Consider the following 24,914-nt stretch of genomic DNA (forward strand, 5'->3'; position numbering starts at 1 on the left):
ACTCTGGATTAGACCCCCGAGGACCTCGACAACTTCAGGCCCATCTCAAACCTGCCCTTCCAGGCCAAAATCCTTGAAAAATGTGTTTCCTACTCCAACTCAACCAGCACATCACACTTCAATCGCAAGGATTCTCACCAATCAGGCTTCAGAAAGGGCCGTAGCACAGTAAATGCTTTACAAAATATAGCAGATTACATCCACAAATATATGGATCCTGTCCGTTGCTGCCTGCTCATCCTTGTAAACCTATCTGCGGCCTCCCACATAGCTGACCATAAACAACTTATTAACACCCTCAAACAATGGATTGGAACGGACAACATGGTGCTGAAATGGTTCATTTTTTTCAAAACCGCTCTAATAAAAAAATCAAAACAAACAACGTAACTTCAGTTACCTCTACTATAACCAGAGGTGTTCCCCAGGGCTCAGCACTCTCACCTACTCTCTTCAATATCTAAATGAGCCCCTCACTACCATAATTAAGCAAGCTAACATCCACTACCACCTCTATGCAGACAACATCCAGCTATACCTGCATGTATCCTCCACAGAAGAGGATACTCGTCTAAATTATACTTTTAACAGAAATCGTAAGCTGGCTATCACACAACCACTTAAAACTTAATCAAAATAAGACGGAAATTAGTCTCCTCAAAAGGACAAACCACCAGGTCAAAGAATGGATAAAGCTTATTAACTCCCTAAATTACAACCTTACCATTGCAAGCTCTGCTAAATCGCTGAGAATCATACTGGACCCCAACCTGAACATGAGCTCACACATTAAGACTACCGCAAGGAGTGACCACTACAAACTAAAATTACTGAACAAAATCACGCCCTTCCTCCATCCTAATGATCAGGAAACTGCAACGGAAGCCTTGGTTCTAATCCAGGCTAGACTACTGGAACGATACCCTCACAGGTACAGCAAAATCCTAGTTTGGCCCCATGAGAAAAACACTAAATGCAGCAGCGAAGGTTGGTCACTGGAGCCTAAAGGTATGATCACCCCCCCCCCCCCCGAAAGATCTCAAGTCGCTCAATAGAAGCGTGTTGCCAATTGCTCGTCTCACCCACAAAGTCTTTCACACTGGTAAACCAGTCTACCTGGCAGCCAAACTCACCAAGGCAGGCCAGGCAAGAAAACTGAGGAGCACCAACAATCTACTCCTCATACCTCCAAAGAGACAAACAAAAAGCCCTGGCTTGCTCCTTCGTGGAACTCCCTACCAGCAGACCTCAGAACCAACCCTACCTTCTAGAGAATACTAAAAGATTTCCTTGCACGGCACCTTTAACCCTCTGGACATTTTTCCATAGCTACAATCAAGCAACTCTCGACTACTACCTACCTCCAAAACAGCTGGCCATTTAGTTTGGTCCAGCTTATTATTGCCTGTGTACATGTTGTAAAGCGCCGATATCCACGGGTCCTGCCAGCACTATATAAAACTCTAAATCAAAATGAAGAAAAAGAATACATCTTTGTACACTAGTGTAGCCTTACCATTGGTTTCTGACACCAAGGCTTTGCCGTCTTCTACAAAAGTAAGTTTTACCCAGTTGTACCTTTTGGCCATCACTATGCATTTTGAAAGATCTGTCAAAAGAAGGAAACTTTGTCTACTATGAACTCTACAAAACTAGTCTGAGTCACTTAATTACAACTTCCCACGTTTAAACTTTATAAGAACCGCCATAAGTGTGGATTACTTAGATTTAAAATTAAAAAACGTAATACGCTTTTTTATGGTGCCCGAGTGGAAAACAAACACCATTTTTACAGTGGGGTTAAATTGTCTCCGAAACAAAGACACTAAACTTGCTGTTATTTTGCCAGTTTAGTACGAGCTTCGTCCTAAAGCACTGAGTAACAAGTTTCTTATTTTGCAGAAGGGATTTATGCAGACTATAGGATGTCGAATCTCATTTTTTATTAGATTTTTAAGTTAAATGGCATGTAGTATGCTGTATCTAGATTTAGTTTTAACAGCATTACATGGGCTGTAGACTTAAAAATTGGAAAAATAAAATGAGTTCAGTTTCAGGGCCTGTGTGGCCCAGGGAGCAGGCCTAGAAACATTTGACGAAGACGACCGGTAATGTGGCTACACTGGGAAAGTCATTCTGGCATTTTTGGGAGAATGCATCTTGTAAGGGAATGTGCCTGCAGAGATTAGTTTTACAGAACTACGGGTGACCGAGGTGTGCAGAAGTTCTTATGTGAGCTCGAAGGTAGGACAAAGGGAATCAGATGATGGATGGGCTAAAAACTGAAAGATTAGCCCCTACGAATCTGAAATAATGGGTGGGGTGGGGAGAACTTGGTACCTTTTACACCCCAGCACAAGCTAAAACTTTAAAACACATTTGCTTACTGATGGCTGCATACCCATCCACAGACCCACAAGCGGCAAAAGATTTTTTCGACCTTGAAAGATGAAGAAAACCTTCACCTTCTTGAGCTTTGACAAAACTCAGACTCCGTGACACTGGTGTTTAAGCACAATCTATTGATCCTTGCAACAAAAGGTCACACATTCTTCAATGGTAGAGATTCCCCTCAGATTCTGCACAGCTGAACTTAGTGAAAGTTATTTCTGGCTCTTTTGGCAAGATTAAAGATAATCTAAGATTTCATAACATTTTACCTAACGGAACAGAGACTCCAAAAGCTACCGGGACCAAGAGGGCAACTATGGAGGTGATGTTGCACTTTCACAGAACATTCAACATAAAAAGTGGAGTGGAATTTGACGGCATGGCACCAATTATCTTAAAACAACGCAATAATTAAGCCAATATCACAAGTTTCTAAAAGTATTAAAAAGGTGTCAAAGAAGGGCTGAGCATAATTACGAGCATTGCGCTTACTCAGTTTAAAAGAAGCAATAGAAGCCAAGAATCCCGTCATCAACACCAAACTACTTTTCATTTATAAAATAAATGTATTAATTTACTTAAAAGTGGGCTGCTTGAGTGCCCAAACCCATCTTAACTTGCACGGAGCGTTCATTTAGCACCTCATCTATGTATTTAACAGAAAATAATTTGTTCAAACATATTTACTCCAAAACAAAGAGGCAGGTTACCAATTAAAAACAACAATCACAGGATTACTCATTGGCTCCTCCTCCTTCAGGATGGCTAACGTTTATCGTTCAGAATGGAACTAGACGAGCTTAAGAGTTTATCTGCTTTTATTAAACAATCATTTCCAAATCACTAAGTAAAGAAATTAGGAGTTTGCATTGGGTCCCTTCTTCTTGCCGAAGGTAGGAACTATGTTGACAAAGCGTCTGTTGTACTGCATGCGTCTCTTTGCTCGGCCAGTCTTCTTTTTCTTCTTCTCTTGCTTAGCCACCTACAAAAGTTAGGTGAAACATTTGTTCAGGTCAACAATGCTGGAGGCAGCCATACTAAATAAATGGCTAATAAGCCAGTAAAAGTTGTGTTTGCATACTGTCTCCCAAAAGCCTGGACAGCTTTATGGATACTCAAGTTAAACTCAGGAGAACAAATTATCTAAAACATGTAGGATTGGTAAATGTAATAGGCTACACAATGCACACAAAAATTCTTGCACACAGAAATACAGACTTTGCATTCGTCGTTTAATACATACCTTTGGTGTCTGACCTCTCACTTTTCCAGCTCGTGCAAGAGAACCGTGCACCTTGCCTATAGTAAAAGGTTAATGTCACAAATTAGCATGATTTGGGTTATGCGGTCATATTAAAACAAGCAGTATCTATTAAGGAAATCAGTGGTGAACTAAAAATAGTAACAATTTTATTTTATTTTTACAGATGAACTTTTACTAATGTTCGCAACCATTCTTTATGCGGGACCATCACCAGAAGTTAAGAGGTAGCATAATCCTAAAAAGTGCAGACACAAAACAGATCTCAAACCAGAGCAAGGACGGCCATGTTTACCAGAAAGTTGAAATTTCTCCTACGCATTACCTTTTGCCAGTCCAGAAGAGCTTAGAAAGGTGTTTTTCTGAATGCCCAAATCAACGAATACTGCGTAATGTAGGAGGTATATACTACCACTCAGCCTGTGCTGGAAGGCTAGTAGCCCTGATAGCTCCTTACTTTATGTAGCACTTTCATGGAACAGTCACACTCTATGGAAAGTGGACTTGTAAAAGGGCTGCACTTGTGCAGACCCCCATCCATTCATGTGCATTAGATCATAATTCTTTTATTATAGCACAATTTATTAGATGCATCACAGACAGACCGTGTAATCCACCACTGTATACACAAGTTAATCACTCAACACTACACGCCTTTCCTCAAGGATCTCCAATATACAGACTACTGGACAATCTTGACGTTCCAGTCCCCCCCCCCCCCCTTCAGTCTACACCTGTCCCCAAATGATCTACTTTCTTCCTCGATGGAGAAGGGTCTAGACTCTTGCTGTGCCAGAGGGATTCCTCTATAAAGTGCCCAGGATCCTGGTGCGGCATAAATGTGCATTTCTTGGCATATTTCATGTCTCCAAGCTCATAGGGGTCGGGGTTACATCTTCCCATGGCCTGGCAATGTCACGTTTAGCCACCACTAGCCCCTGGAGAGCTGCCCGTTATCTTTTACGGTCGCCCTCCAAAGTAATGTGGAATTGGGTGAACTTGTGATCTCCTCCAGGAAGGACCCAAACAGGACAACACTCCCTCCCAGAAGGACCTTAAGTTCCCAAACTCTGGGAAGAAAAGTTTCTGTGCGCGTTACACAACACAACCACAGCAGGCAATCTACCACTCCTAGTCTCCATAGCTGTTAAGGTGGGAAATATACTCGATGTAAGTATTTGAACTGAATCAGTCAATACTCTGAGGCTATCGCTGACTCCCAAGTGGATGCGAGCAATTTCCTCCAGTAGTCATCTGCTATGGGGCCCAAATCTGCAACCCATGCAGCTCGTGTGGAGTGCGTCTTTGGAGTTGATGACAAGACTGTGGTAGACCTTTGAAATCGTCGACGTTTCGACCCTAGTAGTGATGCACGAAGCGGTTTTGGAAGGAGATGGTTGCCCTCTGAAGTGTGCTTAAGCAATAGTTAAGACATCCTGTGATCTGGACATTCTTGCCAAGTGCCTTGAAGATACTCTCAAGGACCAGAGCTTCAACAGCATCCAGTGTGTCTAGTCGGCTGACAGACACAAGAAAAGGTATTTCCCTTCAAGGAATTCATAGATGGCTGTCCACCTTTATTCAAGTCCTGATGAAGACCCGCCCCTGATGCACGTAGTCAGCGCATCACTACTAGGGTTGAAACGTCGACGCATTATGTTTGAGATCAAACTGTACAAAGTATGTTAGGAACAAAAGAAATTCTTTTGCCTAAATGACTTGTGTTCACAGTTGACAACCTCGAGTAATTGAACTATTATGTATGTTTTTATCCTGCACTAGTTCTTCACAAACCACGCTGTTTTGCACTGTATATGTTCACTTGTCGTTAGGACAGCTTAACTAAGGTCTGAAAATAAGTCAAAATATTGAGAGAATGTATTACTTAAGAATTACTTTCTCCTCCACCTGGGTCAGTGTGTTTTTCTCTAAGGCTACTGTATGTGTACCCCGACGGACATATTCTAGTCACAGAGTTGAATAGTGTGTGATAGGGAGTCCAGTGGCTCAGCCATAAATGAGGACCACGCCCACATTTACTGTTATCCGATCAGAAACTGCTTGCGTCCAGTACCATCTCTGGACTTGAATGTCAACCCTCACCTAGAGGAACAAAGGCTCAATTGGCAAAGCAAAGAGCAGCGGCGATAGAAGATGCCCCTTCAGTGCTCGCTTGCATAACTGAAACCTGTCAAAAGAACTGCCACCCACCAGCATTCGGGCTGACAAGTCTGCATACAACAGTTGTACTTTGCAAATAAACGTAGGGCGAAAAAGTTTAGCACAGTTAATCCCACTGTACCAATTTGGAAGTCAGCTAGCAAGCATGCATGCAGCTTTGGCCGATGTACGGCCAGGACCATAGCGAACCAGATTGATAGTGTGAAGCAGTGCTCGAGGCAGCATAAGCCGGATTCATCAAGATGCAAGTGAATCACTCAGAGCAGCAGGTTAGCAAACACTTCAAACCATATCTTTGCTTCTATGTTCAAGAATGATATGGGTCAATATGAGGAACAATGCTCGGGAGGGTGTCCTGGTCTCGATGTCATCTCTGCCACGCGGTAGTCCGCTTCTCTCTCCTAAAGCCGAGAGCAAGGTTTTAAGCAATGGATCAAGAAGCTGGGGGATATACGTTTTGAAGAATTCTACAGGGAACCCGCTGTCCTTAAATTCAGCAAGAGGAAATAATCTAGGCATGAGAAAGCTGTATGGGTCCCTGAATACAAGGTGTAGTCTCTCTCACAGTTGAAGGGCCCAGATGTTCATAATTCTTAAATATGATCAGTGGTGACAGGGCAACTGTTTTACAGGAAGAAATGCTTCCCAAAAAAGATGGAAGTTTTTTAGGCCGGTACCAAAGTCCCAACTTAAAAGTGTGTCAACCATACATCACCAGGTGGATGATCCAATCAACTTTGAGAAGTTCTTACACAAGAGTACAGTGGAGCCAGACCAACAAAGATCTCATTACAAACTGTTCACAACTGATACGTACCACCAAGCATTCGGGCTGTGACGCCCAAAGTGCACTGTTCAACAAGGCCGCATTCACCAATGACTGCTTCATCATCCAAAGCTGCCCCGGCATATGTAATCACTTGGTCAGCTGCAGGGAGTCCTTCCAATTGTTCAATCCGTGCCTAGGGTTAAACAGATATTTATTTGGGTTGTTCTGTAACACTTGTTTATCTTTTTAGAAATTATATTAGGGGTGTAAGATTTGGGCCATCGAAAAAAGTCTTGCTGTGAAGCAAAGGTCTCAGTCTAGCCAGCCTCTTCCATAAATTGTAATGGGTTTTTGGTAGCTCGATACGTTCAAACTAGAAACATTTCATTTTTAAAACCTGAAAGTTGTGCAGCAAGTGATTATGTGGCTAATGCAGCAAACCCCAAATTATGCAGAACACACGTCTGTGGGTCAGGATTTGAGTTAGCACACAGAGTTTTATTAGCATACACTCCTATCGTACTCAAGATTGTATCTGGAAGACAATGAGTTTGGCACACAGAAAGAAGCAGTTATGGTTAATGCCACACAGCATGCCTGGATCTACGGTCAAATGGAACAACAGTTTAGGAGTAACTACTTCAGTGTGTTTGAATTCAACTTCAGATATGAGGGCCTCCTACTTTGGATGGTGTCAAGCCCTGCTGTGAGTGGAATGATTTCTAATCATGTAGTAGTCTAGGAGAAAGGGTCGACAGGCAGAAGTGATACCGCAAGTTTCTTCCGAGGTGGGTAGAAGATGTGACATGTAAAAGCGTCAAACATGTTTTAAGTGTCACGATTGTGGCAGAATTCCCTGGTAGACTGAAGATGCAGATAGGTGATACTAGAGGTTGTAGTGGCAGTCACAGAAGCAAGGCACTTCTAGCCAAAAATGAATAAAGCTTATTGAAGAGAAGTTAATCTAAAATGAGCAGTGGTGCGGTTGAAGGCAAGTCTGTGACGAAGAGTCTATTTGGGGAAGATTATCAGGGGATCACCAATGCCTGTTGGCTAAATGCACGACTATTTAGTGGAATGGTCATCAATGGATGGGTAGTGTGCACTATGAGTGTATGAAGTTTGGGGTGATGAGAAATGACAATCCTTTCAGTTATGATGGTGCCTACTGGAGAAGAATACAGCTGTTCTTAAATTACTATTAGAGGGATGAATAATTTTAGGGAAACCTGCAATCTTTCTAGACAACAGCGTTAATATATGAACCACATACCTTAATTGAATAAACACTCTCGAGATCAGAGATCTCAAGCGAATGCAAATTCTGTGCAAGTACAAAGAGCTGCATGGTTGATCTGCAAAACAAACAAGGGAAAAACACAGGCCGGATTATTTTGTTGAAATGTACAATGCAATTCATTCTACTATAGATTAAACATGGATATGAATCGTATACCAGGTAATAGCCTAAAAAGATGTCAAGGTTACTTACAATTAAATTGTAGTCCAGGAGGAAATGGCATAATGAAATGGAAGCAAACAAATAGTATGACCCTAAGCCAAGCATTTCTTCCTCCTCCCACTCAGGAAGAAGCTGAAGACCATCTTCACCTCACCTTGAGCTCATTTAAACAAAAAATAAATAACCCTATTTGTAAGCCAATCTCACTGGCCAAACTCTGTGCCTCACTTTCTTAAATAGACTTGTTCAGTTTGAGGGACAGTAGATTTAAGAGAAGAATATCACTCAGTAACCCTGGGTGGGCTAATAAAGGAAAATCCTGAAATCCGCTGCTACGCCCTATTTACAAACAGCAAAAAGAACAATGTCAAACATCCCCCCCAGTACAGAGATCTGGCCTAAATCCATTGGGTTTTTTTGTGCTCCCCACGCCATTCCAGTCAAGCTAGCCTGGCTGAGGGGTGTTACCCTGAAACCAGTCCCAGGATGCTTGCTTCCAGTCGAGGGAAGACCTTGATTGGCAGTTCTGGCTGGACTGTCCCCATGAGGAACAGGGTCAAGGCAGATTTACATATGGATGGGTCTGAACTGATACAGCAAAGTGAGCTAAAGAACGAGGACGGATTCAACCCAGGTCTGCGACAGGGGGTGAAGGTTTGAAAGGTTTTGACTCTCCGTCCATCATCTCCTTGTGTTTGCCTCAAGTTGGCAGAGTATGCCCAGACGTGGGTCTATGGCTCACTTGTGCAACTGGATTAAAGCTAGCCTGGCTGCTGAGTAGTGTTACCCCAAAAACCTGTCCCAGGATGCTCGTTTCCGGTCCAGGGAAAACCTGGCTTGGCAGTTCAGGCTGGACTGTTCCCATGGGGATCAGGGTCGAGACTGATGTGCATATGGCTGGGTCTGAACTTGGGTGGTGAAGTGAGCTACAGTACTATGATAGATTCAAATCTGTGACTGGGGGCGAGTGTAAAGTTTCAGCACTCTGTCCATCATCTCCTTGTGTTTGCACTCTTCACAATCAGCGCCTTTATTAAACTAAAAAATTCCATTTTGCAGCCCCCATTAAACTACAAACTTTTCGGTCACCCTATGAAGTGGAAAGAGGTACAAAATGCCACTCCTTGACAGTCATTCAATGATGCTTAGACGTACAAATGACAAGTCAGAGAGCAATACGAAGGTTTAACTTCACAAAATTAATCTGCATGCACCCTGCATACTCACTTAACCACATATAGTAAGGGAAGTGTTAATGGCAAAGGGGAAACTATGGCACATGCACTGACCAGCCAACAACATGTAATTAGTAGGAGGTAAACATAGCAGCGGCTGGAAATCGGACGAAAATCAGTCACAGAAACTTGTATGCACATGCTATAAATTTGGACAGCGTCCAATTCCTAACTTACCATTGCATACTGCCCAAAAATAAGCTTAGTGGACTCGGGTTTGGATTCAATAAGGCTACTGAAGATACTATAACATCCAATATAAACCAAAACACTAACAAAGGCACGTTTCTTCACATTACTCAAATACATCAAAATAATACCTTAAACCACCAACGGCCCCCACAACGCTAAGGATGCCTGGCCGCCACCTTGGGGGTGCCCAGGAGGGGACGCCTCACAGGGAAAGTCAGGATGGGTTCCACAGCAGTATTCGTACAAGCTCCTTGAGACCCTTGCGGGTGAGTAGTGCGCTATACAAGTATCAATTTTACCACTCTTTCCAAATAGACACCTAACTGACCTAAAAATACATTTGACTCCTATCGAGAAGTTAATATACTAGGCACAGTCCCTATCTGAGATCAGCACATATCCATGGACTTTCAAGTCATTATGGCAATCGGAAAATGTCCCGAGCAAAAATACCACTGTGCGCGTTATCACTTCACACAGTGTTACTTGGGTGTAGTTTGGTCTGTATAGTGTTAGGCCTGGTTGAAATTACGCCAGCATAATTCGTGCACTTACAAGATGGTTTATGGAAAATTCCTGAAGTCACGTCTCTTCACGAGATGTGGCATTCACTGTAAAAATGAATTGTGAACCCATGCATACTGTACATGAGGGTCTGTTTTCAATGCTTTGTTTAAATACATCCACATAGCAAAAATGTATGCGAGGACGCAGTTTTTCAACATAACTTTAACGTAATTATAGCAATAACGTCTGTAGTGGAGGGGACACATCTGTGAATGCAAATATTTGGGAACTAAAGTTTCAATTGCAAGCGTTCTGCCCTGGCGGACACGAAGTAACTTGAACATTCGGCTGTTACTGTGTTACTCCATTTCTGAATCATTACAATAATCCACCACTGATTGTCATGGAAAAAAAACGCATACCATCGACTCGTGGCGCTTCCTCATACAGGCAAAAGGAGCCGTGGAATAACATGCTAACGCTACTACCAACCGCAAGCAGGAACTTCAGGTGTTTTTGCAAATATTTTACTGTTTTAAAAGTAAATTATACGTTCTATAAAAAGGAGCAAGAGCTGACATTACTTAGAAAAGTCAAACGCTGGGGTATAAACCTTTACCTTAATCGAGTTTAAGCACACGCTTATAGACAACCGGAAGAGAAATTTCAGTTTAAAAGAGAAGACACGGCGGCCACGCACCGAACACTGGACATAGCGACAGGGCTACAAGGCACGGCCCACGCACCCTGCCGCGCACAACGCAATTCCGTACTCCCAGAGCGGAATAAACCAGAGAAGAATAGACACCCTACTGGATCGGGAACCACAGAATATCTGTGAATGCGAACATCGCGCCCGCCCGCCCGCCGCGGGCTTCCTCTAACAACTGGCAGAACCTGCGACGGGAACTAAAGCCAAAGTGGCCTCGCCCTCCCGTTAGCGAGCCAGAACGACTATGCACTCTCAGCAGTCACAATCGGTCCTTAAACCAAACTTGCAAACCACGTACCCGCTTTCCTTTCAACGATTCTTGGGGAATCGACTGGAGGAAAACCACCCAGTGCTCTACCCTCTGCGGTAGACGGTGCGAAAAGGCCTTAAGTTCTGCGCATGCGGCCGAAGCTGCTGTGGTAGGCGGAGCAACAGTCCGCGTGGGAAGCGGTGAAGAAGCGCATGCGCACGGAAAAATAAAAACTAAAAACAGACTAGACCATGCGGAAGATAAGCCTATTTATATTTTTACTCGGTTTTATGTTTTTTTTTTAAGATTGAATAAATAATTATTGAATTGATAAGCCATACGTAACCTTTTACTGGAATGCTTCGGAAAAACAACGGATTCCTCCTTCCTGAAGGTAAATTTCACAGCACGTACGGTAACACTGTTTACTCGAGCTCACAAAGCAGTAGGCCTGTTGCTTTTCTAAGAAGTACGTGTCGGTGCTTGGTAAATAGAAGACGTTTCTAGGCGGATCCGTCTTTAACAGCTCACGTGACACTGAAAGTGACGCATTTACGCTGTTCTCTGTCCCGAGCTGTAGACATGTTAAAGTCAGGAACAGAATATTTGTGATTCAATATATAGCTTCTACTCAGAGAATGTAGCGCCTGACTAACATATCTTTCTGCAGCTTCAAAACTGTTGTGCAGGCACAGTCCGTTTCCTTTCATAAAACGTGAACAAAGCTACCCGTTGGTGTCAAACGTTGGAAGTAGCGCGAGAGCCTGGACGCACAGAGTTACTGTGTGCACATGCGCACTGGCCTTTAGTCAGCACAGCTGTTTAGCTTGTCCTAGGCTAGGCCTTGTGATGAAACGTTCTGTACAGTGAGCCCTGTCAACGGAGGCGATGAAGGTAGGTTAGTCATTGTTAGGGCTGCATTTTCAATGCTGTTTCGGTTTCCCCTCTACCGCCAGTAAGCCGCAATGTGTCGGTGTTGACATGGAGCAGCTAGTATTTCCACTAGTATTTATGTACAATAGGGACAGAATGAGTATGTGCAAGTAGAGGCCACACGTTTTCAGATGGTGTTCATGCCTATACTTTCGCATAGCTGGCAAGTGGCTTCGTGCGTGTGACCTTCAGCCAGAACGTTTTTCGTCCTTTTTACGCCCACACTTTTAGACATTGTTTTCTGCAGGACGAGAGACATTTTCATGGTCTAGTTGATTTGCATTGGTACAATGGTTATGGTAATGGGAAGAAAGAAATCAAACATCTCAATGTTTTGACGAATTCTATACAGTCATTCTTGCCAATAGGGAGAGTTGTAATTGTATATGCATTGTACTGTTTTCACCAACATGAATGTTAAGGTGAGTGATGTTAACATGTTATCCACTGCACAATGCAATCTTATTGTGTTGACATTTGTAATGGGCATTACCATTACTAGTATGGCTTGGTAGCACTCTGCTTACATTGACTGTTTTTCACACAAGTTGGAACTTGTAAGATAGTGGAGTTATCCAGTTTGGTCTAGGCTGGACTTGGCTGCCAGGTTGTGTAGAAAAGAGGTATCCCATCCTCGTCGCCAATAATTATGTAGAAAAGAGGTCCACACGCAGAGTTGCACCAAGTAGATTTAATGTTGAAGGAAGACAACTTAAACATCCACAGGAGGCAGGAGTAGTCCGACCAGATCATCCAACTGTAATGACTCCTGACAACTCACCCATTCTACATTACATGCTATAATTCTACAAATGACATCATGTAGGAATACAACAGGTGGTCTTGTCCAATTTGAATCAGGCCGTATAGTACATGTGTCAGATGGAATATCTTATAGCATAGAGAGCTGCTCTGATCTTACCTCTGTGACTGTGCAAGTATGTATGCTGGTATCACGAAAGTGCGAGGTTAGAGTAACTTTTTTTGTACGAAATATGATAACTCCTACTGTTCAATCTATTGACACTGGTTATTTCTATTTAAAGTATGTGGTTCCTCATACACCTTAGATCGATTACATGCATTTTACCCGGATGAAATGGATAGAGCACAGTGGTGGTAACCATAATAATGCTTGTTTTGATGTTAAAAGATGATAAATTGAAGTATGTAATGATAATGATCTGTTGCCTTCCCGTGAGGAGCAATGTGATCTAGTCTATTGCAAACTCTTGACTTTCTAGTTCCCCGAGCCTCTCCTGTAAGTTGAAGAGTGTACATGTTTAATTGCTGGTGGAGGTGAAGCAGTATGACAACTCCTACTCTGTTATGGTCTAAGTACATAAGAGAAAAGGTCAGTGTTTGATAATTCAAGTAAGAAATGACTTACAAACATTCAAATGGTAAATGAAAAGCAAAAATTCATCACATAATCACCATAAAACTTTTGCAAAATATGAATTTAATGAGCATAAAGATAGTGGAGACTCAAAATTAAACGCTCAATTTTAATAGTATACAGATAACTTTGACTAACAAGAGTTATTCATGTATTTTGTTGACCTAATATTGTGAGTAATACTTTTGGAGCTACATAATTGACACTGACCTTTTCTCTTATGTACTTAACCCATGACCCAGGTCAGGCAGTTTTAAGGGTAGACTCCGTTGAAACTCAACACACTCTGTTATGGTCCACTGCGGACTTATAGGGTGTCTTTTGAGTTTGAAGAATCATTATAGTAGATTTCATGCCCCTTTCTTAATCATGATGCCTAAGAAACTTTATGTGGTGATAGTTTTGAAGTTTGCTGGCTCAATTGGGTCTCGTGGGCTTCTTGAGCACTGGGTTGTAGTGTGATCTCGATATGGCATTAGAGAAGGTGCTGATGATCAGGCAAAACTTAGCAGTGGTTTTAGTTGAAGACACTATAGATATTGAAAGGATGTTTTGGAGTATTCCTGATGTGCAGGGGTCTGCAGGAAAAAATGTTTTTTTCCTTAAGTGTTTTTATTAGGTCTCGCCTGTCGATGCGCATGCGCATCGAGCTAGCGAGACTATGGGGGCTTAACCACTCTTTAACTAACTTGCAAGGAATCGTGGCGATTCCTTGCAGTGCCCGTGACTTTTAAGCTCAATGCGCATGCGCATCGAGCTTAAAAGCGCGTGCACATGCCCCCAGCCGCCTGCCTTGCCCACTCTCTCTCTCACTTCCTCCCCCAGCTCCGCCCCCTCACTTCTTGGTTGCACGGCCGCTAGGCCGTGCCTCCCCTACTATCCTCCCCCCTCCTCCTCCTACTCTCCTCCCCCCTCCTCCTCCTACTCTCCTCCCCTGCCTGCCGTGTCGCACCTCTCCCCGCTCCGCCCCCTCCCCTGCAGAACAGTCCAGAGACACCAAACAGATTTTTCAATCAGACTTTTACATTAAATCACAGCAGCAATTTACTATTAAAACAAAACAATTTTGGAGCCTGCATTTCCTGAATTTTAGCAGCAATTTACTATTAAAACAATCTTAGAGCCTGCATTTCTGACTTCTTTTGGGCGCGCTGAAAGGCTGCATTTTCAGTTATTGCGAACATCACATTCAGAATCATGTTTAACCTATGCAGCGCTCTGACACCCTCGAGGTGCTAGCCTCATGCATACACACAGCCCTCACACATACAAGCATACACGCGCCCCTCCCCGCCGCACATACGAGTACACAGAACACACATCTTATGGTGCACACACTAGCACAGAACTGAAGGCGCTAGCCTTCACGTGCGCATGCATATACACCGCCTCAAGCATTCAGGCATACAGGCGCCCCTCCCCTTCGCACATACGAACGCACATAACACAGTTCCTACGTCTCAGATACTAGCGCATAAAGATACAAACATCCGCCTTCCCTTCAAGCCATACTAACCTCATCAGTGGAACTTAAAACTGCAGGTGACACCGCAGGGCTCCCCCTTCAGCATAGAAACGCCGCGCCATTGCTGCTCATTTAGCCCGGCACTCCGTGGGCGCTTGCTTCCATTACAAAATGGAAGTCCCGCCCTACTAGTTTCCGGCAAAAGCACGGGCACGTCTTGATATAAAACTGGTTTCTATGCTTTTTTTCGAGACTTGCAATTCCCAAAACACTTTTACAGCAGCATTACTCATCAAGTGTTTGGCACAGCATCAGTGCAGCTTATACTGTATGCCTCTAACATTCATGACCAGGCAAACGCGTTTGAAGAAAAAGCTTTTATAAATGCTCCTTGCACATCTATGCTCCTGCCTGCCACATTTGCATTGAATAATGATGAGATGTTATACATAAACTAATCATCTATAAAACTTGTCTGCTGGCATAACTTCAGTAGCGATAGTTCTGCCAGTATGTTAATTAACTATACAAATGCCAGTAATAATCGTGAACAGCCTTTAGACCGCAGCTTTCGTGCTGGATGTAACGGTAACATGCCAAATTCACTACCAGAAATTAGTAGGAAAAAAGTGGGTTAGCTAAGTAGAAGCTGCTTACAATCATTTGCTATCCCAAACAAAACAAACTTGTTTTAATTGCCAGCCTAATTACCAGCATATATTCATCATGCTTCTTTAGTTGATGAAAAAACATGTAGAACGGTTAATTATGCAGACTCCACAGTATGAGTCTATATCACAAACACTTATTCAGCTTTCAACACTTTTACAGCAGCCTTACTCATTTAGTGTTTGCCAAAGTGTCACTGCAACTACTATTTTGTGCTTTTTACATTTATAAGCATGCATATGTATTTCAACATTAAGCTTTTACCTACCACACTTTCATTGAATAATGACAAAATGTCACATAAACAGACTAACCATCTATACAGAGGTTAGATAAAATTGTCTTTTTAATGACCATGCTGTTTTAAAGCATTACAAGTATTAGCTTGTGCATCCTCTTCATATATTCGCTCAAAAAATGTCTTTTTTATGACAATGCTGATTTAAAGCATTATAAGTTGTAGTCATTTGTGCATCCTCTTCATATATTCAATCACTATCACATCTTTCTACCCTCACCCCTGTCACATTCTCACCTCCGTAAAAAAAAGTGTCACCGTACCTTACACAATCCAAACAGTAACAGCTCATACTCTCGCAATACATGAACTCACCCTCATTCCTTCACTCTCCCTTACAAACACACCCTTTACTTTCACACCTCTCTTCCACATACAGCTTCACACGTCTGTCATCACACACCCTTACATATTCATAGAATGATTTTTAATGTAGAAGCTCCCAACCCACAACACATATCTCCCAATATGCACAGAACTAGCGCTTTGCGAATGCACACAATAGGGCTGAGAATGCTAGTCTGCCATTTTTAGACCACCCTTAACTTATGAATACCACACACATACATAACACCACACACATAAGACCACAAACCACGCACACATAAACCACGCACACATACACCACGCACACATACACCACGCACACATACACCACGCACACATACACCACCACGCACATACCACACGCACATACACCACGCACATACACCACCACATCCACCACCACATCCACCACCTCATCCACCACCGCCTCATCCACCACCACCTCATCCACCACCACCACATCCACCACCTCATCCACCACCGCATCCACCACACCCACCACCATCACTTCCACCACCACTTTCACCACCTCCACCACCACCACATCCACCCCCTCATCCACCACCACCACATCCACCATCACCACCACCACCACACCCGCCACCACCATATCCCCCAGATCCACCACTACCACATCTATATGTGTGTGTGTGTGTGGCTCTGTGTGTGTGTAGGTGCAAATGCAATGTTCTTGGATTTTTGTCACAATAAAATACACTGAACATAATCTTCACAAAAGTTATTTACAAACGTTTAAGCTATTGCCATTATAAATTACAATAACTTTTATTTAAGTATTAATTATTTACAAAATTAAAAGCCATTGTTATGTGTAATATCAAGACATCCAAGTCACGTAAATACAACACACATTGCATTACAAATGCTATAGGTGTCACATTTGCAAAAGTTAACACTATTGACATTGTAACTGACAAAGCTATTAATTTTGCTACTTTCAAAACCAACACATAAATAAAAAGTGTCATTTACAATACCAATAGCTCAAACTTTCCTAATGCGAGACCTATTGCATTTCCAATGCTTGTTTATTTTAAAACTACCATTATTCTCCCTAATACCATTTTATAAGAACATGTCATTTTCCAGGTAGTGCCCGCATTAACGCACATTAATATACATTCATATTTCAAGGCACCAACAGACACACTAGTTCAATTGTGGTCGGGCATGGGGGCCCAGGGCGATACATTGGCCACCAATGTCTTTTAAAAAAAGTTAAATAAATTTGATTGATTTTGTTGCAGGTACATCATGACTTGTGATTCAGCTATGTTAGAGTTCAATCTTTTACATTGTAGTACTGCATTTCTGGGTGCGTATACTTATGATAACATTGTTTAGTCATACCTTAACTTATTCCTATCCCCCTTCCCTAGGATAACCAGAATTTTAAAGCCAAAAACCGGGACATTTCACTAAAATAGAAGCACCACAGTTTTACTTGAAGCCTGCGCACATAATGACAGCGCTCCTCAGCAGCGAATTACAGAACAGGCAGTTAGAACATACATAAAATGCCATTTTTAAACCCTGAAGCTTGCCTGGTAATTAAATCATATTTTTTTCTTGAAACAACTGCTAACTATTCCTGCTTTGTAAAACCTAAAAATGCACATATGCAGTTATCAGCCGACCCTCTCGAAAAACCGGGACATGAGCTAAATTTCATGAAATCTCCTGGGACAGCTGGTGAAAAACGGGCACCGTCCGGGCATATCCGGGACGCCTGGACACCCTACCCTTCCCCCTTGTGAGTCAACTGTGTGCAAATCGTATGGGCTGAGGGCTTGTTGAGTGCAGCACTGTTAGTATTGTATGTGAGTAAGGGTTTGGGGTAAGTCTGGTTCCCTTTATCAGTTTATCAGTTTTGACGGGAAAGGTCTGTGCGGTGGGACCTTGTTCATAAAGTGGTGCATGTCTTGTGGTGCGCTCATTAGGTTCTCACAGTAGTGCCCTCCGTGGTCTACAGGTCAGGTTGAGATAGGGCTTCCCAGGAGCAAGCCGCTTCTATATTCCCCAGTCCCCTTCTGGCTTTCCTTATAAGTGTTCGCTCATCGCAGCCCACCCATTTTGTCAGTTAATTCTTCCATGTGGTCAGTCTAGGGCCCTCCGCTGCTTTCCAGTTTCTGGCTATTTCGCACTTAGCAAGTATAAACGCCAGATCTTGAAATTTACTGGTTACTTTGAACTTGGAGGTATGGGGGAACCCACCCAGTAAGCAGTGGGCCAGGGTGTGCAGGATCTCTTTCTCAGTTATCTCTTCTAGTAGGTGCAGAACCTCTTCCAAGAACACACATAGTCTCGGGCAGGGCCAGAACATATGGAGGATATGTACCCTTTCCTCCCTGCATTGAGGGCCAGCTGCCTGTTCCCCTTCGAAGTATCTGTGTAGACGCTCTGGGGTCAGATAAGATCTATGCAGCATGTAGTAGTTAATGAGTTTGAAGCGCCTATTTCTAGACACTTTGGGTACTCTGGCTAATATGTTGTTACATTCTTTCGGTGGGATCGGAACATCTAAGTCCATTTCCCATTCGGCTTGTAATTTCTCCAGTAGGCTGTGCCAGTCTGCTGGCAAAGCCTTATACAAGCAGAATACTGCTTTGATAGTGCCTGCTGACAGGACGACAAAGTAGCAACTCTGTCATGGCATTGGCTTCGCAGCGCCTGTCGGCCAGTGCTTTTGGATTGGTGATGTGACCGCCCTGTGCAGGAAGAAGTGACCATGGGGCAAATTGAACTCAGCCCGGAACTCTTCGATTGGGAGCAGCTCCTCGTTCCTGTAGAGCTCCCCCATTTTTGTCGTCCCACCCTCCACCCAAACATCCAAGTCTCTCATGCTGCTTCCGTGTGGCATTGCCCTCAACATGTCTAGCGGTATGTCCAGGGAGTATTGGGCCATAGTCCTAATTTTCTGCAGAGCTTGATGCCAGCACTGAGCCTGCGCGTTAAATTTTTGCAACTCTCCTCGGGGCAACCTTGTTATCTCAAGGAGCACCCACAGAAGATCGAGGAGTGGCAGCGCCGATGTGCGCGGAGCCCTATCTGGTTTATTTCTCTGTGCTATGTCCCTAAACATCCAGAAGAGCTGCCATGTAGTAAGTCTCAAAGTCGGGGACTGCTAGTCCGCCCGCCTTTACCAGTCGTTGTTTTGTTGCAAGCGACACTCTGCATCGCCCCGACCCCCATATTAAACACAGGATCAGCAAATCTAGGGGGGATTAGGATGGCGGGGGGACCCTAGCGGTAATGGGACAGCCTGCCTGCCTTGCGGCTGTTAGACCTGGCACCATTGGCGTGGGTCTCCCTTCCATTTTTGTTGCTGTGCCTTATCTGTTTTTGCTGGTGTTAGCTGCTCAGAGCACTGTGCCACTGCCAATCAGTGCCACAGTGCAAGTGCTCCCTATATAAAGTGTATATGTTGATTGGTTTCCATGATTGGCTTATTTGGTTTACTGTTAGACCCCAGTAAAGTGCACCAGGAGTGCCAGGGCTTGTAAAGCCAAATGCTGCTAGTGGGCTTGCAGCACTGGTTGTGCCATCCACAGGAGCAGCCTGGTAAATGTGTCTAAGGTCTGCCATTGCAGAGCCTGCGTGCAGTCTAGTACTGTCATGCTGACTGGGCAAGTGCACCCACTTGCCAGTCCCTAAACCTTCCCTTAACTTCATATTAGTCACCCCTATGGTAGGCCCATGGGCAGGGTGCATTGTAAGCATGAGGTAGGACAAGCCCTGATGTGTGTGGCATGTCCTAATAGTGAATAACAGCCATTTTCGTTTTTCACTATTGCAAGGCTACCTGTTCTCCATAGGCCAAAATGGGCTGCTGGCATTATTACACTCTATAATCCCAACAGACGCAGAGAACATGGTAGAAATTCAAGTTTAGTATGCCTGAACTCAGAATAATAAAATACATCTTTCAGTAAAGTTTATTTTATCATCCTGTGTTTGCAAATACCACTTTTAGAAAGTTAGTATTTGCTTGCCTAACCATTTCAGCCCGCCTCTGCTAGGATGTGCATCTGCTGTCTGGTTTCTGTGTGTGATAGGGCTGGGGAACTCCAAGAGACAGGCTGGGGCTGCCAGGTGGTGAATAGAGAGATTACACCAGGATGGGTGGGAGGAGTGTCCCTTGACTCTGAATAGGGCTGTGCTCTGCCACCACAATGCTGGCTCCACCTCCTGTGGAGCGTCTGATGTCTCTGCCCTGCACACTGAAAGAAGAAGCCAGAGTCTCCAAAACAAAGTGCTCCAAAACTGGGTTGAACTAGGCTCAGGCCCCATGGCCTGCAAGAACAAAAGAAATGCAGTATAAATATAGGCGCCCTGCTCCTAAGAATTTAGATTCTGCTTGAACCACGAAGAACCTCTGCCTGACAAGAAGGACCTGGAAGAAGCTTTAAGGAGGAGTACTGTCCCTGACCTGGGGGATTGGCCTGCAGTGGGTGCCTTGCTGTGGAAGGAGAGAAAAAAGACTGAGAGAGACTTTTGCAACTTGTGCTTCAAACAATCTCCAAGGGCTTGTGGGTGAGCTTGCCCCTGAACGGAATCCCAGGATTATTGGAGTCCTCCTGCTTTCGCTGACCGATCTGCTGAACTTTGCCCTTCCTTATTGCTGGAGCCGCGATCCTACTGCTCCTCATCCCCTTCTTTGCCGTGAAGCTTGTGCCTGGCCTCCCCGCACCGCGTGAGCCGCTCCGAGCCTCGCCTCGCCTCGCACCATCTCACCCGGGCCGCCCGCACTCTGCCTCACTCTTCCCCCCTGTCCGAGCCGCACTGCTCGTCTCGCCGCCCCCACCGCTAGAAGTCGACCGGAGTGCCACACAAGCCAAGGACGGCCCGTACGCACGAAGCGTACCAGACGCCTCGCATCGCACTCTCGATCACCGGGGTCGTGCCGCACTGAGAGAAGCTGGTCGTACGCCTCGTACTGGCTGCCTCGTGCCGCGCAGCCCGCACTGACCCGCAGATCCGTCCGGAAGGTACGGTTCGAACGCCGTGACCGCCTAAGGCAACCCGCATCGCCCGCCCCGCTCCTCGAGGTTCCCCTGCTCTACGCCTCGCACCGAGACGCCTACCAGAGCCAGGGCCCGCCTCGCAGAGGAGCCGCCAGCATCTTTTTGTTGCCTACACGACCCGGATGCCGCATTCGAGCCGGACTCTTCATCGCAAACAGGTACTGTTATTCAATGCGTACTGCAGTGTGTATGCCACGGGCCAAGGAGTCCGCAACGCTTGTTTGGTGCCTTTTTGACATTGTTTCTCAAAGGTGAGAATAGGACAAGAGTGCGCAACGTGCACAGGACCCAAGTACTTCGCATTTTTAACAGAAATCTTATTTTATTGCTAAATAGTATTGTGGCCTCATTTTACAATCATTATTTGAGTCCAGTGTTCCCAGGAACGTGCGCGCATGCGCGCTAGCGCAGCTCCTTAACCCCGAGCGCGCAGTTTCCTGAGTTAGGCGCGCACACATCCTGGGGGAGCATTCGCGCCGCACTTTTAAATCGCGAGCAGCGCGAAAAACGGCAATTTTCAGCTTACGGGGATGCCATCCATAGCAAGTGTCTCCTGCACTTGCTAGATTTATTTTTAATGGGCCGCGGCTGGCGGTGATTGTGAGCCATTGTGAAAATATTCCTGTTAATTGCAGCACAGGAGGGTGCTGCAATTAACAGGAATCCTTTCACAAGTGCCCACAATCAGCCCCCAGCCGTGCTCTATTAGGATAAGACAAGCATCAAGTACAAAAGCACGACGTGTAAAGCACATGTCGTGCTTTTGGACTTGCTGCATTTCTTCTGTTAATGGAGCGCGCTGAGGGCTGATGCAGTGCTGCACTAGTTACGAACAGACCTCCAGACTGTGAACACCGTTGACCTCTTCGGTGGTGCAGGGCGTCCATGATCTGTACAATGTATTCGGAGCCTGCCATGCCTGATGACAGGAGCGGTGGTCGGGGGCAAATGTGCATGGCACACGTTAATTGAAATTCCAAATAATTTTAAGATACCGTTATAATACAAGATACGTAATTGAAGATTGATTCCACGATCTTTGCAGTCATTCGAACAACAATGGTGGCCACATACTGAATTGGCTCCAGGCTGAATTTATACCAAGATTTATGTAGGGTGCTTGCGAAACTTTAAAAAAGGGTATTAAAGGAGGTGAAACAATTCACTTTTAGAAACATGTTTAGGATTTTATAGAAATCACCCTATTCTCCCCCATTATGTCGCTGTAAAGACTCAAATGCCATGCAGGTGACCCAAAAGAGCGACGCTTATGCATGAGTTCTAAAACATATGTTTCCCTGCAGCAAAAAAGGAGCTTTTTACTAAATGTTTATTATTGTTCTCCTTTTACGAAATTCAAAATGAGCCTTTTTCCACCATTCGACAAATGAGGGTTCTTTCACCCTTGTTTTAACCGATTGAGTTATACACATATTTGTAATTCTACTTAAGAAAATAAATTAAAGGTAGAACTTTCCAAATTGGAATGCATTTATATAACTGTGATTGAGGAGGAACTTTTTTTTAATTAATTCACAACAGCACAAAAGAGCCTTCTCCCAGAATAGTTCATCCCCTATCATTCAGAACATTAGAGGGAAAGAGATCAAGAAAACTATTTAATTTACAGAAGAAAAACATGAAAAAAAGTAGGAGATTGTTATAATTCATTCACATTGCACCAGCCACATGTCTGCAGACAGAGTGTGGCTTTTATTACATTAAAAAACAGGCAGACTTTCATAAAAGTGTCAGTGAAACTATTAAACTACACAAATGTGCTTTTTAGTTCATAGCATGTGATCTGCTGCCTGCCGCTCGGTTTTAGTAAGCAAAGTCAATGGCATTGGACATGAAATCAAAGGGAAAATTTCTATTGTAATAATTTATTAAATACTATGTGAGGCACTGGCATTGGCAATTGTTGCCGTACAGATCAAGAAAAAATCTGCCCATTTGTGAGGATGTGAGGAGGCCAAGACACAGTGACCGGACTCCGCTCTGCCATTAGTCTGACTCCTCTTCCTCTGCCCAGAGACCCTCTGCCTGAAGCAGCTCCTCAGCAACCTTGACATATGCCAGTAAGCTTTGAACTGGACTGAGGCGTGATTTATGGAGACTTAGAACTATCCTGAGCTCCAAGACAGTGAGAGGCTGCCTCCGAGAGTGCCCCTGCCTACGGCATAGCTGACGCCTAAGCAGCACAGTAAACAACTGGTAAGTAGGTTTTCCAACTTTTATAAAGAAATACCCGCCATTTGTTCACCTCGTTTTAAAATTTGGAAAGGGCCTAACAAGATATACAACGCTACAAAAAATGTCTTTATAAAGTATATTCATTTTTATAGAACGCCTTACTGTCTGTTTACTTTAATTAGCAGCCATTGATAATTAATGTGGCAGCGCCAGAACACTGCAAAGTGTTTTCTTCTTCTTGTGTTTGCTATTTAAAGTATGTACTATTGAGGGAAAAATACAGGCTTCAGGTGCTTTTCAAAACTTTTGTGAAAGCAATAGAACATTCCTCATGCTAATAAAAAGACTACCAGGTCTAACTCTACTGGTAAGTGGCTAGTACAGGTGGACATACCTGTGAACTGCTGCAGTTAATAAAGGCAATATTCCACAGAGGCCAGCTAAGCCGGTCAGGCACAGGTGCTTATTACTGGGAGGAGTGCCAATGTTCAGACTGAATAGAATTTACTGCCTGGTTGTCACTTCTTATTAAGGCCTTAAGCTTGTGTCAGAGGTGGCTTTGAGGGGGCTCATGGTACAGGAGTTTGTGCCGGTTTGTGCTTGAGTTTCTCAGCACAGTTTGATCAGACCATGCAGAAGGAGGATAAGGCATGTGGTTCTATCCTATTTTTGTCGGCAGTGGACTGGATGGGGGGTTATGGAACATGAGCCACATTTGCAGGAAGTATGACCTCTAACAACCAGTTTGGTACAGTCGGGTCCAACGGTTCCCTTCATTTCTGGTGCTTTGAAGCAGTTTTAAAATCTTCTTAGAGTTTCTCGTTGCTCAAATGGGTTCAATTTCTGATATTTATGTATTTCCCTCGTCTTCATTGCTTGATTTTGCTTGTGAGAAAGTGTCACGCCAAGTCGTTGATATGTCACTCGTAATTACACTAAAATTATGAAAATGTCACACATGGCAATCTAACACCTTGGCAACTATGGATTGTGGGCACTTGTGAAAGTATTCCTGTTAATTGCAGCACCCTCCTGCCCTGCAATTAACAAATATCTTTACAATGGCCCACAATCAGCCCGCAGCCGCCCTCTATTTAGCTCCCCAGTAAGTGCCGCCACAGAGGCTACTGGGCAGTCTCAGTTTGGTGCTGCCTGCAGCCTGTTATGGTCATGCCACATGAGTCCGGGCTGAATACGGCTGCCGTAATTTATTTGGTGACTGCAGTCTCTCATAACGCTGGCCCCACCGGTACCCAGAGCAAGAGTTTTAAAAGTCTCACAAGGCCGAGTTAGCGCTACATAGCCCTGCAACTTTAGCAGTCAGTTTAATCCCATTTTTACTTGTAAGTTTTACATTTCTGGGAAAATCACTTGATCTCCCTGTGCCTGGCAAAAAAAGATGAATGTGTGAGTCTATAACGTAACTGGTGCTCATGTAAAGCGTTACAATGAATAAATTCCATTTTGTATTCAGTCCTATTTAGTATCAAGTCCAAGCTGTGCAGACTCTTTGAATAACATCTAATGGTCAAATTTTCTCTGGAAAAGGTATCAACCCTAGGGTGAGTTACCCAACTGCTGCTTTCCACCAGTGCCCGAGAGCAGCTTTGTTTTCAGTCTTG

The 24,914-nt window shown here is 44.0% G+C and overlaps 2 protein-coding genes and 1 non-coding gene across 4 annotated transcripts in view; 1 reads left to right on the forward strand and 2 right to left on the reverse strand.

Moving 5' to 3' along the window:
- Positions 1–3,191: 3,191 nt before the first annotated feature.
- On the reverse strand, positions 3,192–11,146 carry LOC147689776 (ubiquitin-like FUBI-ribosomal protein eS30 fusion protein). Its single transcript, XM_086937258.1, has 5 exons — positions 11,009–11,146; positions 7,876–7,957; positions 6,651–6,795; positions 3,635–3,690; positions 3,192–3,373 (listed from the first exon to the last, which is right to left on the reverse strand). The coding sequence occupies exons 2-5, from the start codon at positions 7,948–7,950 to the stop codon at positions 3,248–3,250; spliced, it is 402 nt and encodes a 133-aa protein (XP_086793384.1). The 5' UTR covers positions 7,951–7,957; positions 11,009–11,146; the 3' UTR covers positions 3,192–3,247.
- Positions 4,043–4,170, reverse strand: LOC147689777 (small nucleolar RNA U109). The gene has a single exon (XR_015300219.1). It is a non-coding gene; the product is annotated as a small nucleolar RNA U109 (small nucleolar RNA).
- Positions 11,147–11,719: 573 nt separating the features above from the next.
- LOC147689778 (uncharacterized) overlaps positions 11,720–24,914 on the forward strand; it is a 100,046-nt gene continuing 86,851 nt past the window's right edge. The window contains exon 1 of one of the 2 annotated variants that reach the window (XM_086937259.1): positions 11,720–11,854. The gene's annotated coding sequence lies outside the window, so the exon portion shown is untranslated. The remainder of the gene's footprint in view (positions 11,855–24,914) is intronic. The other variant, XM_086937260.1, reaches the window with a different exon arrangement.

The sequence above is a fragment of the Lissotriton vulgaris genome, chromosome 9 (assembly GCF_964263255.1).
Source record: "Lissotriton vulgaris chromosome 9, aLisVul1.2, whole genome shotgun sequence".
Lineage (NCBI taxonomy): Eukaryota > Metazoa > Chordata > Amphibia > Caudata > Salamandridae > Lissotriton > Lissotriton vulgaris.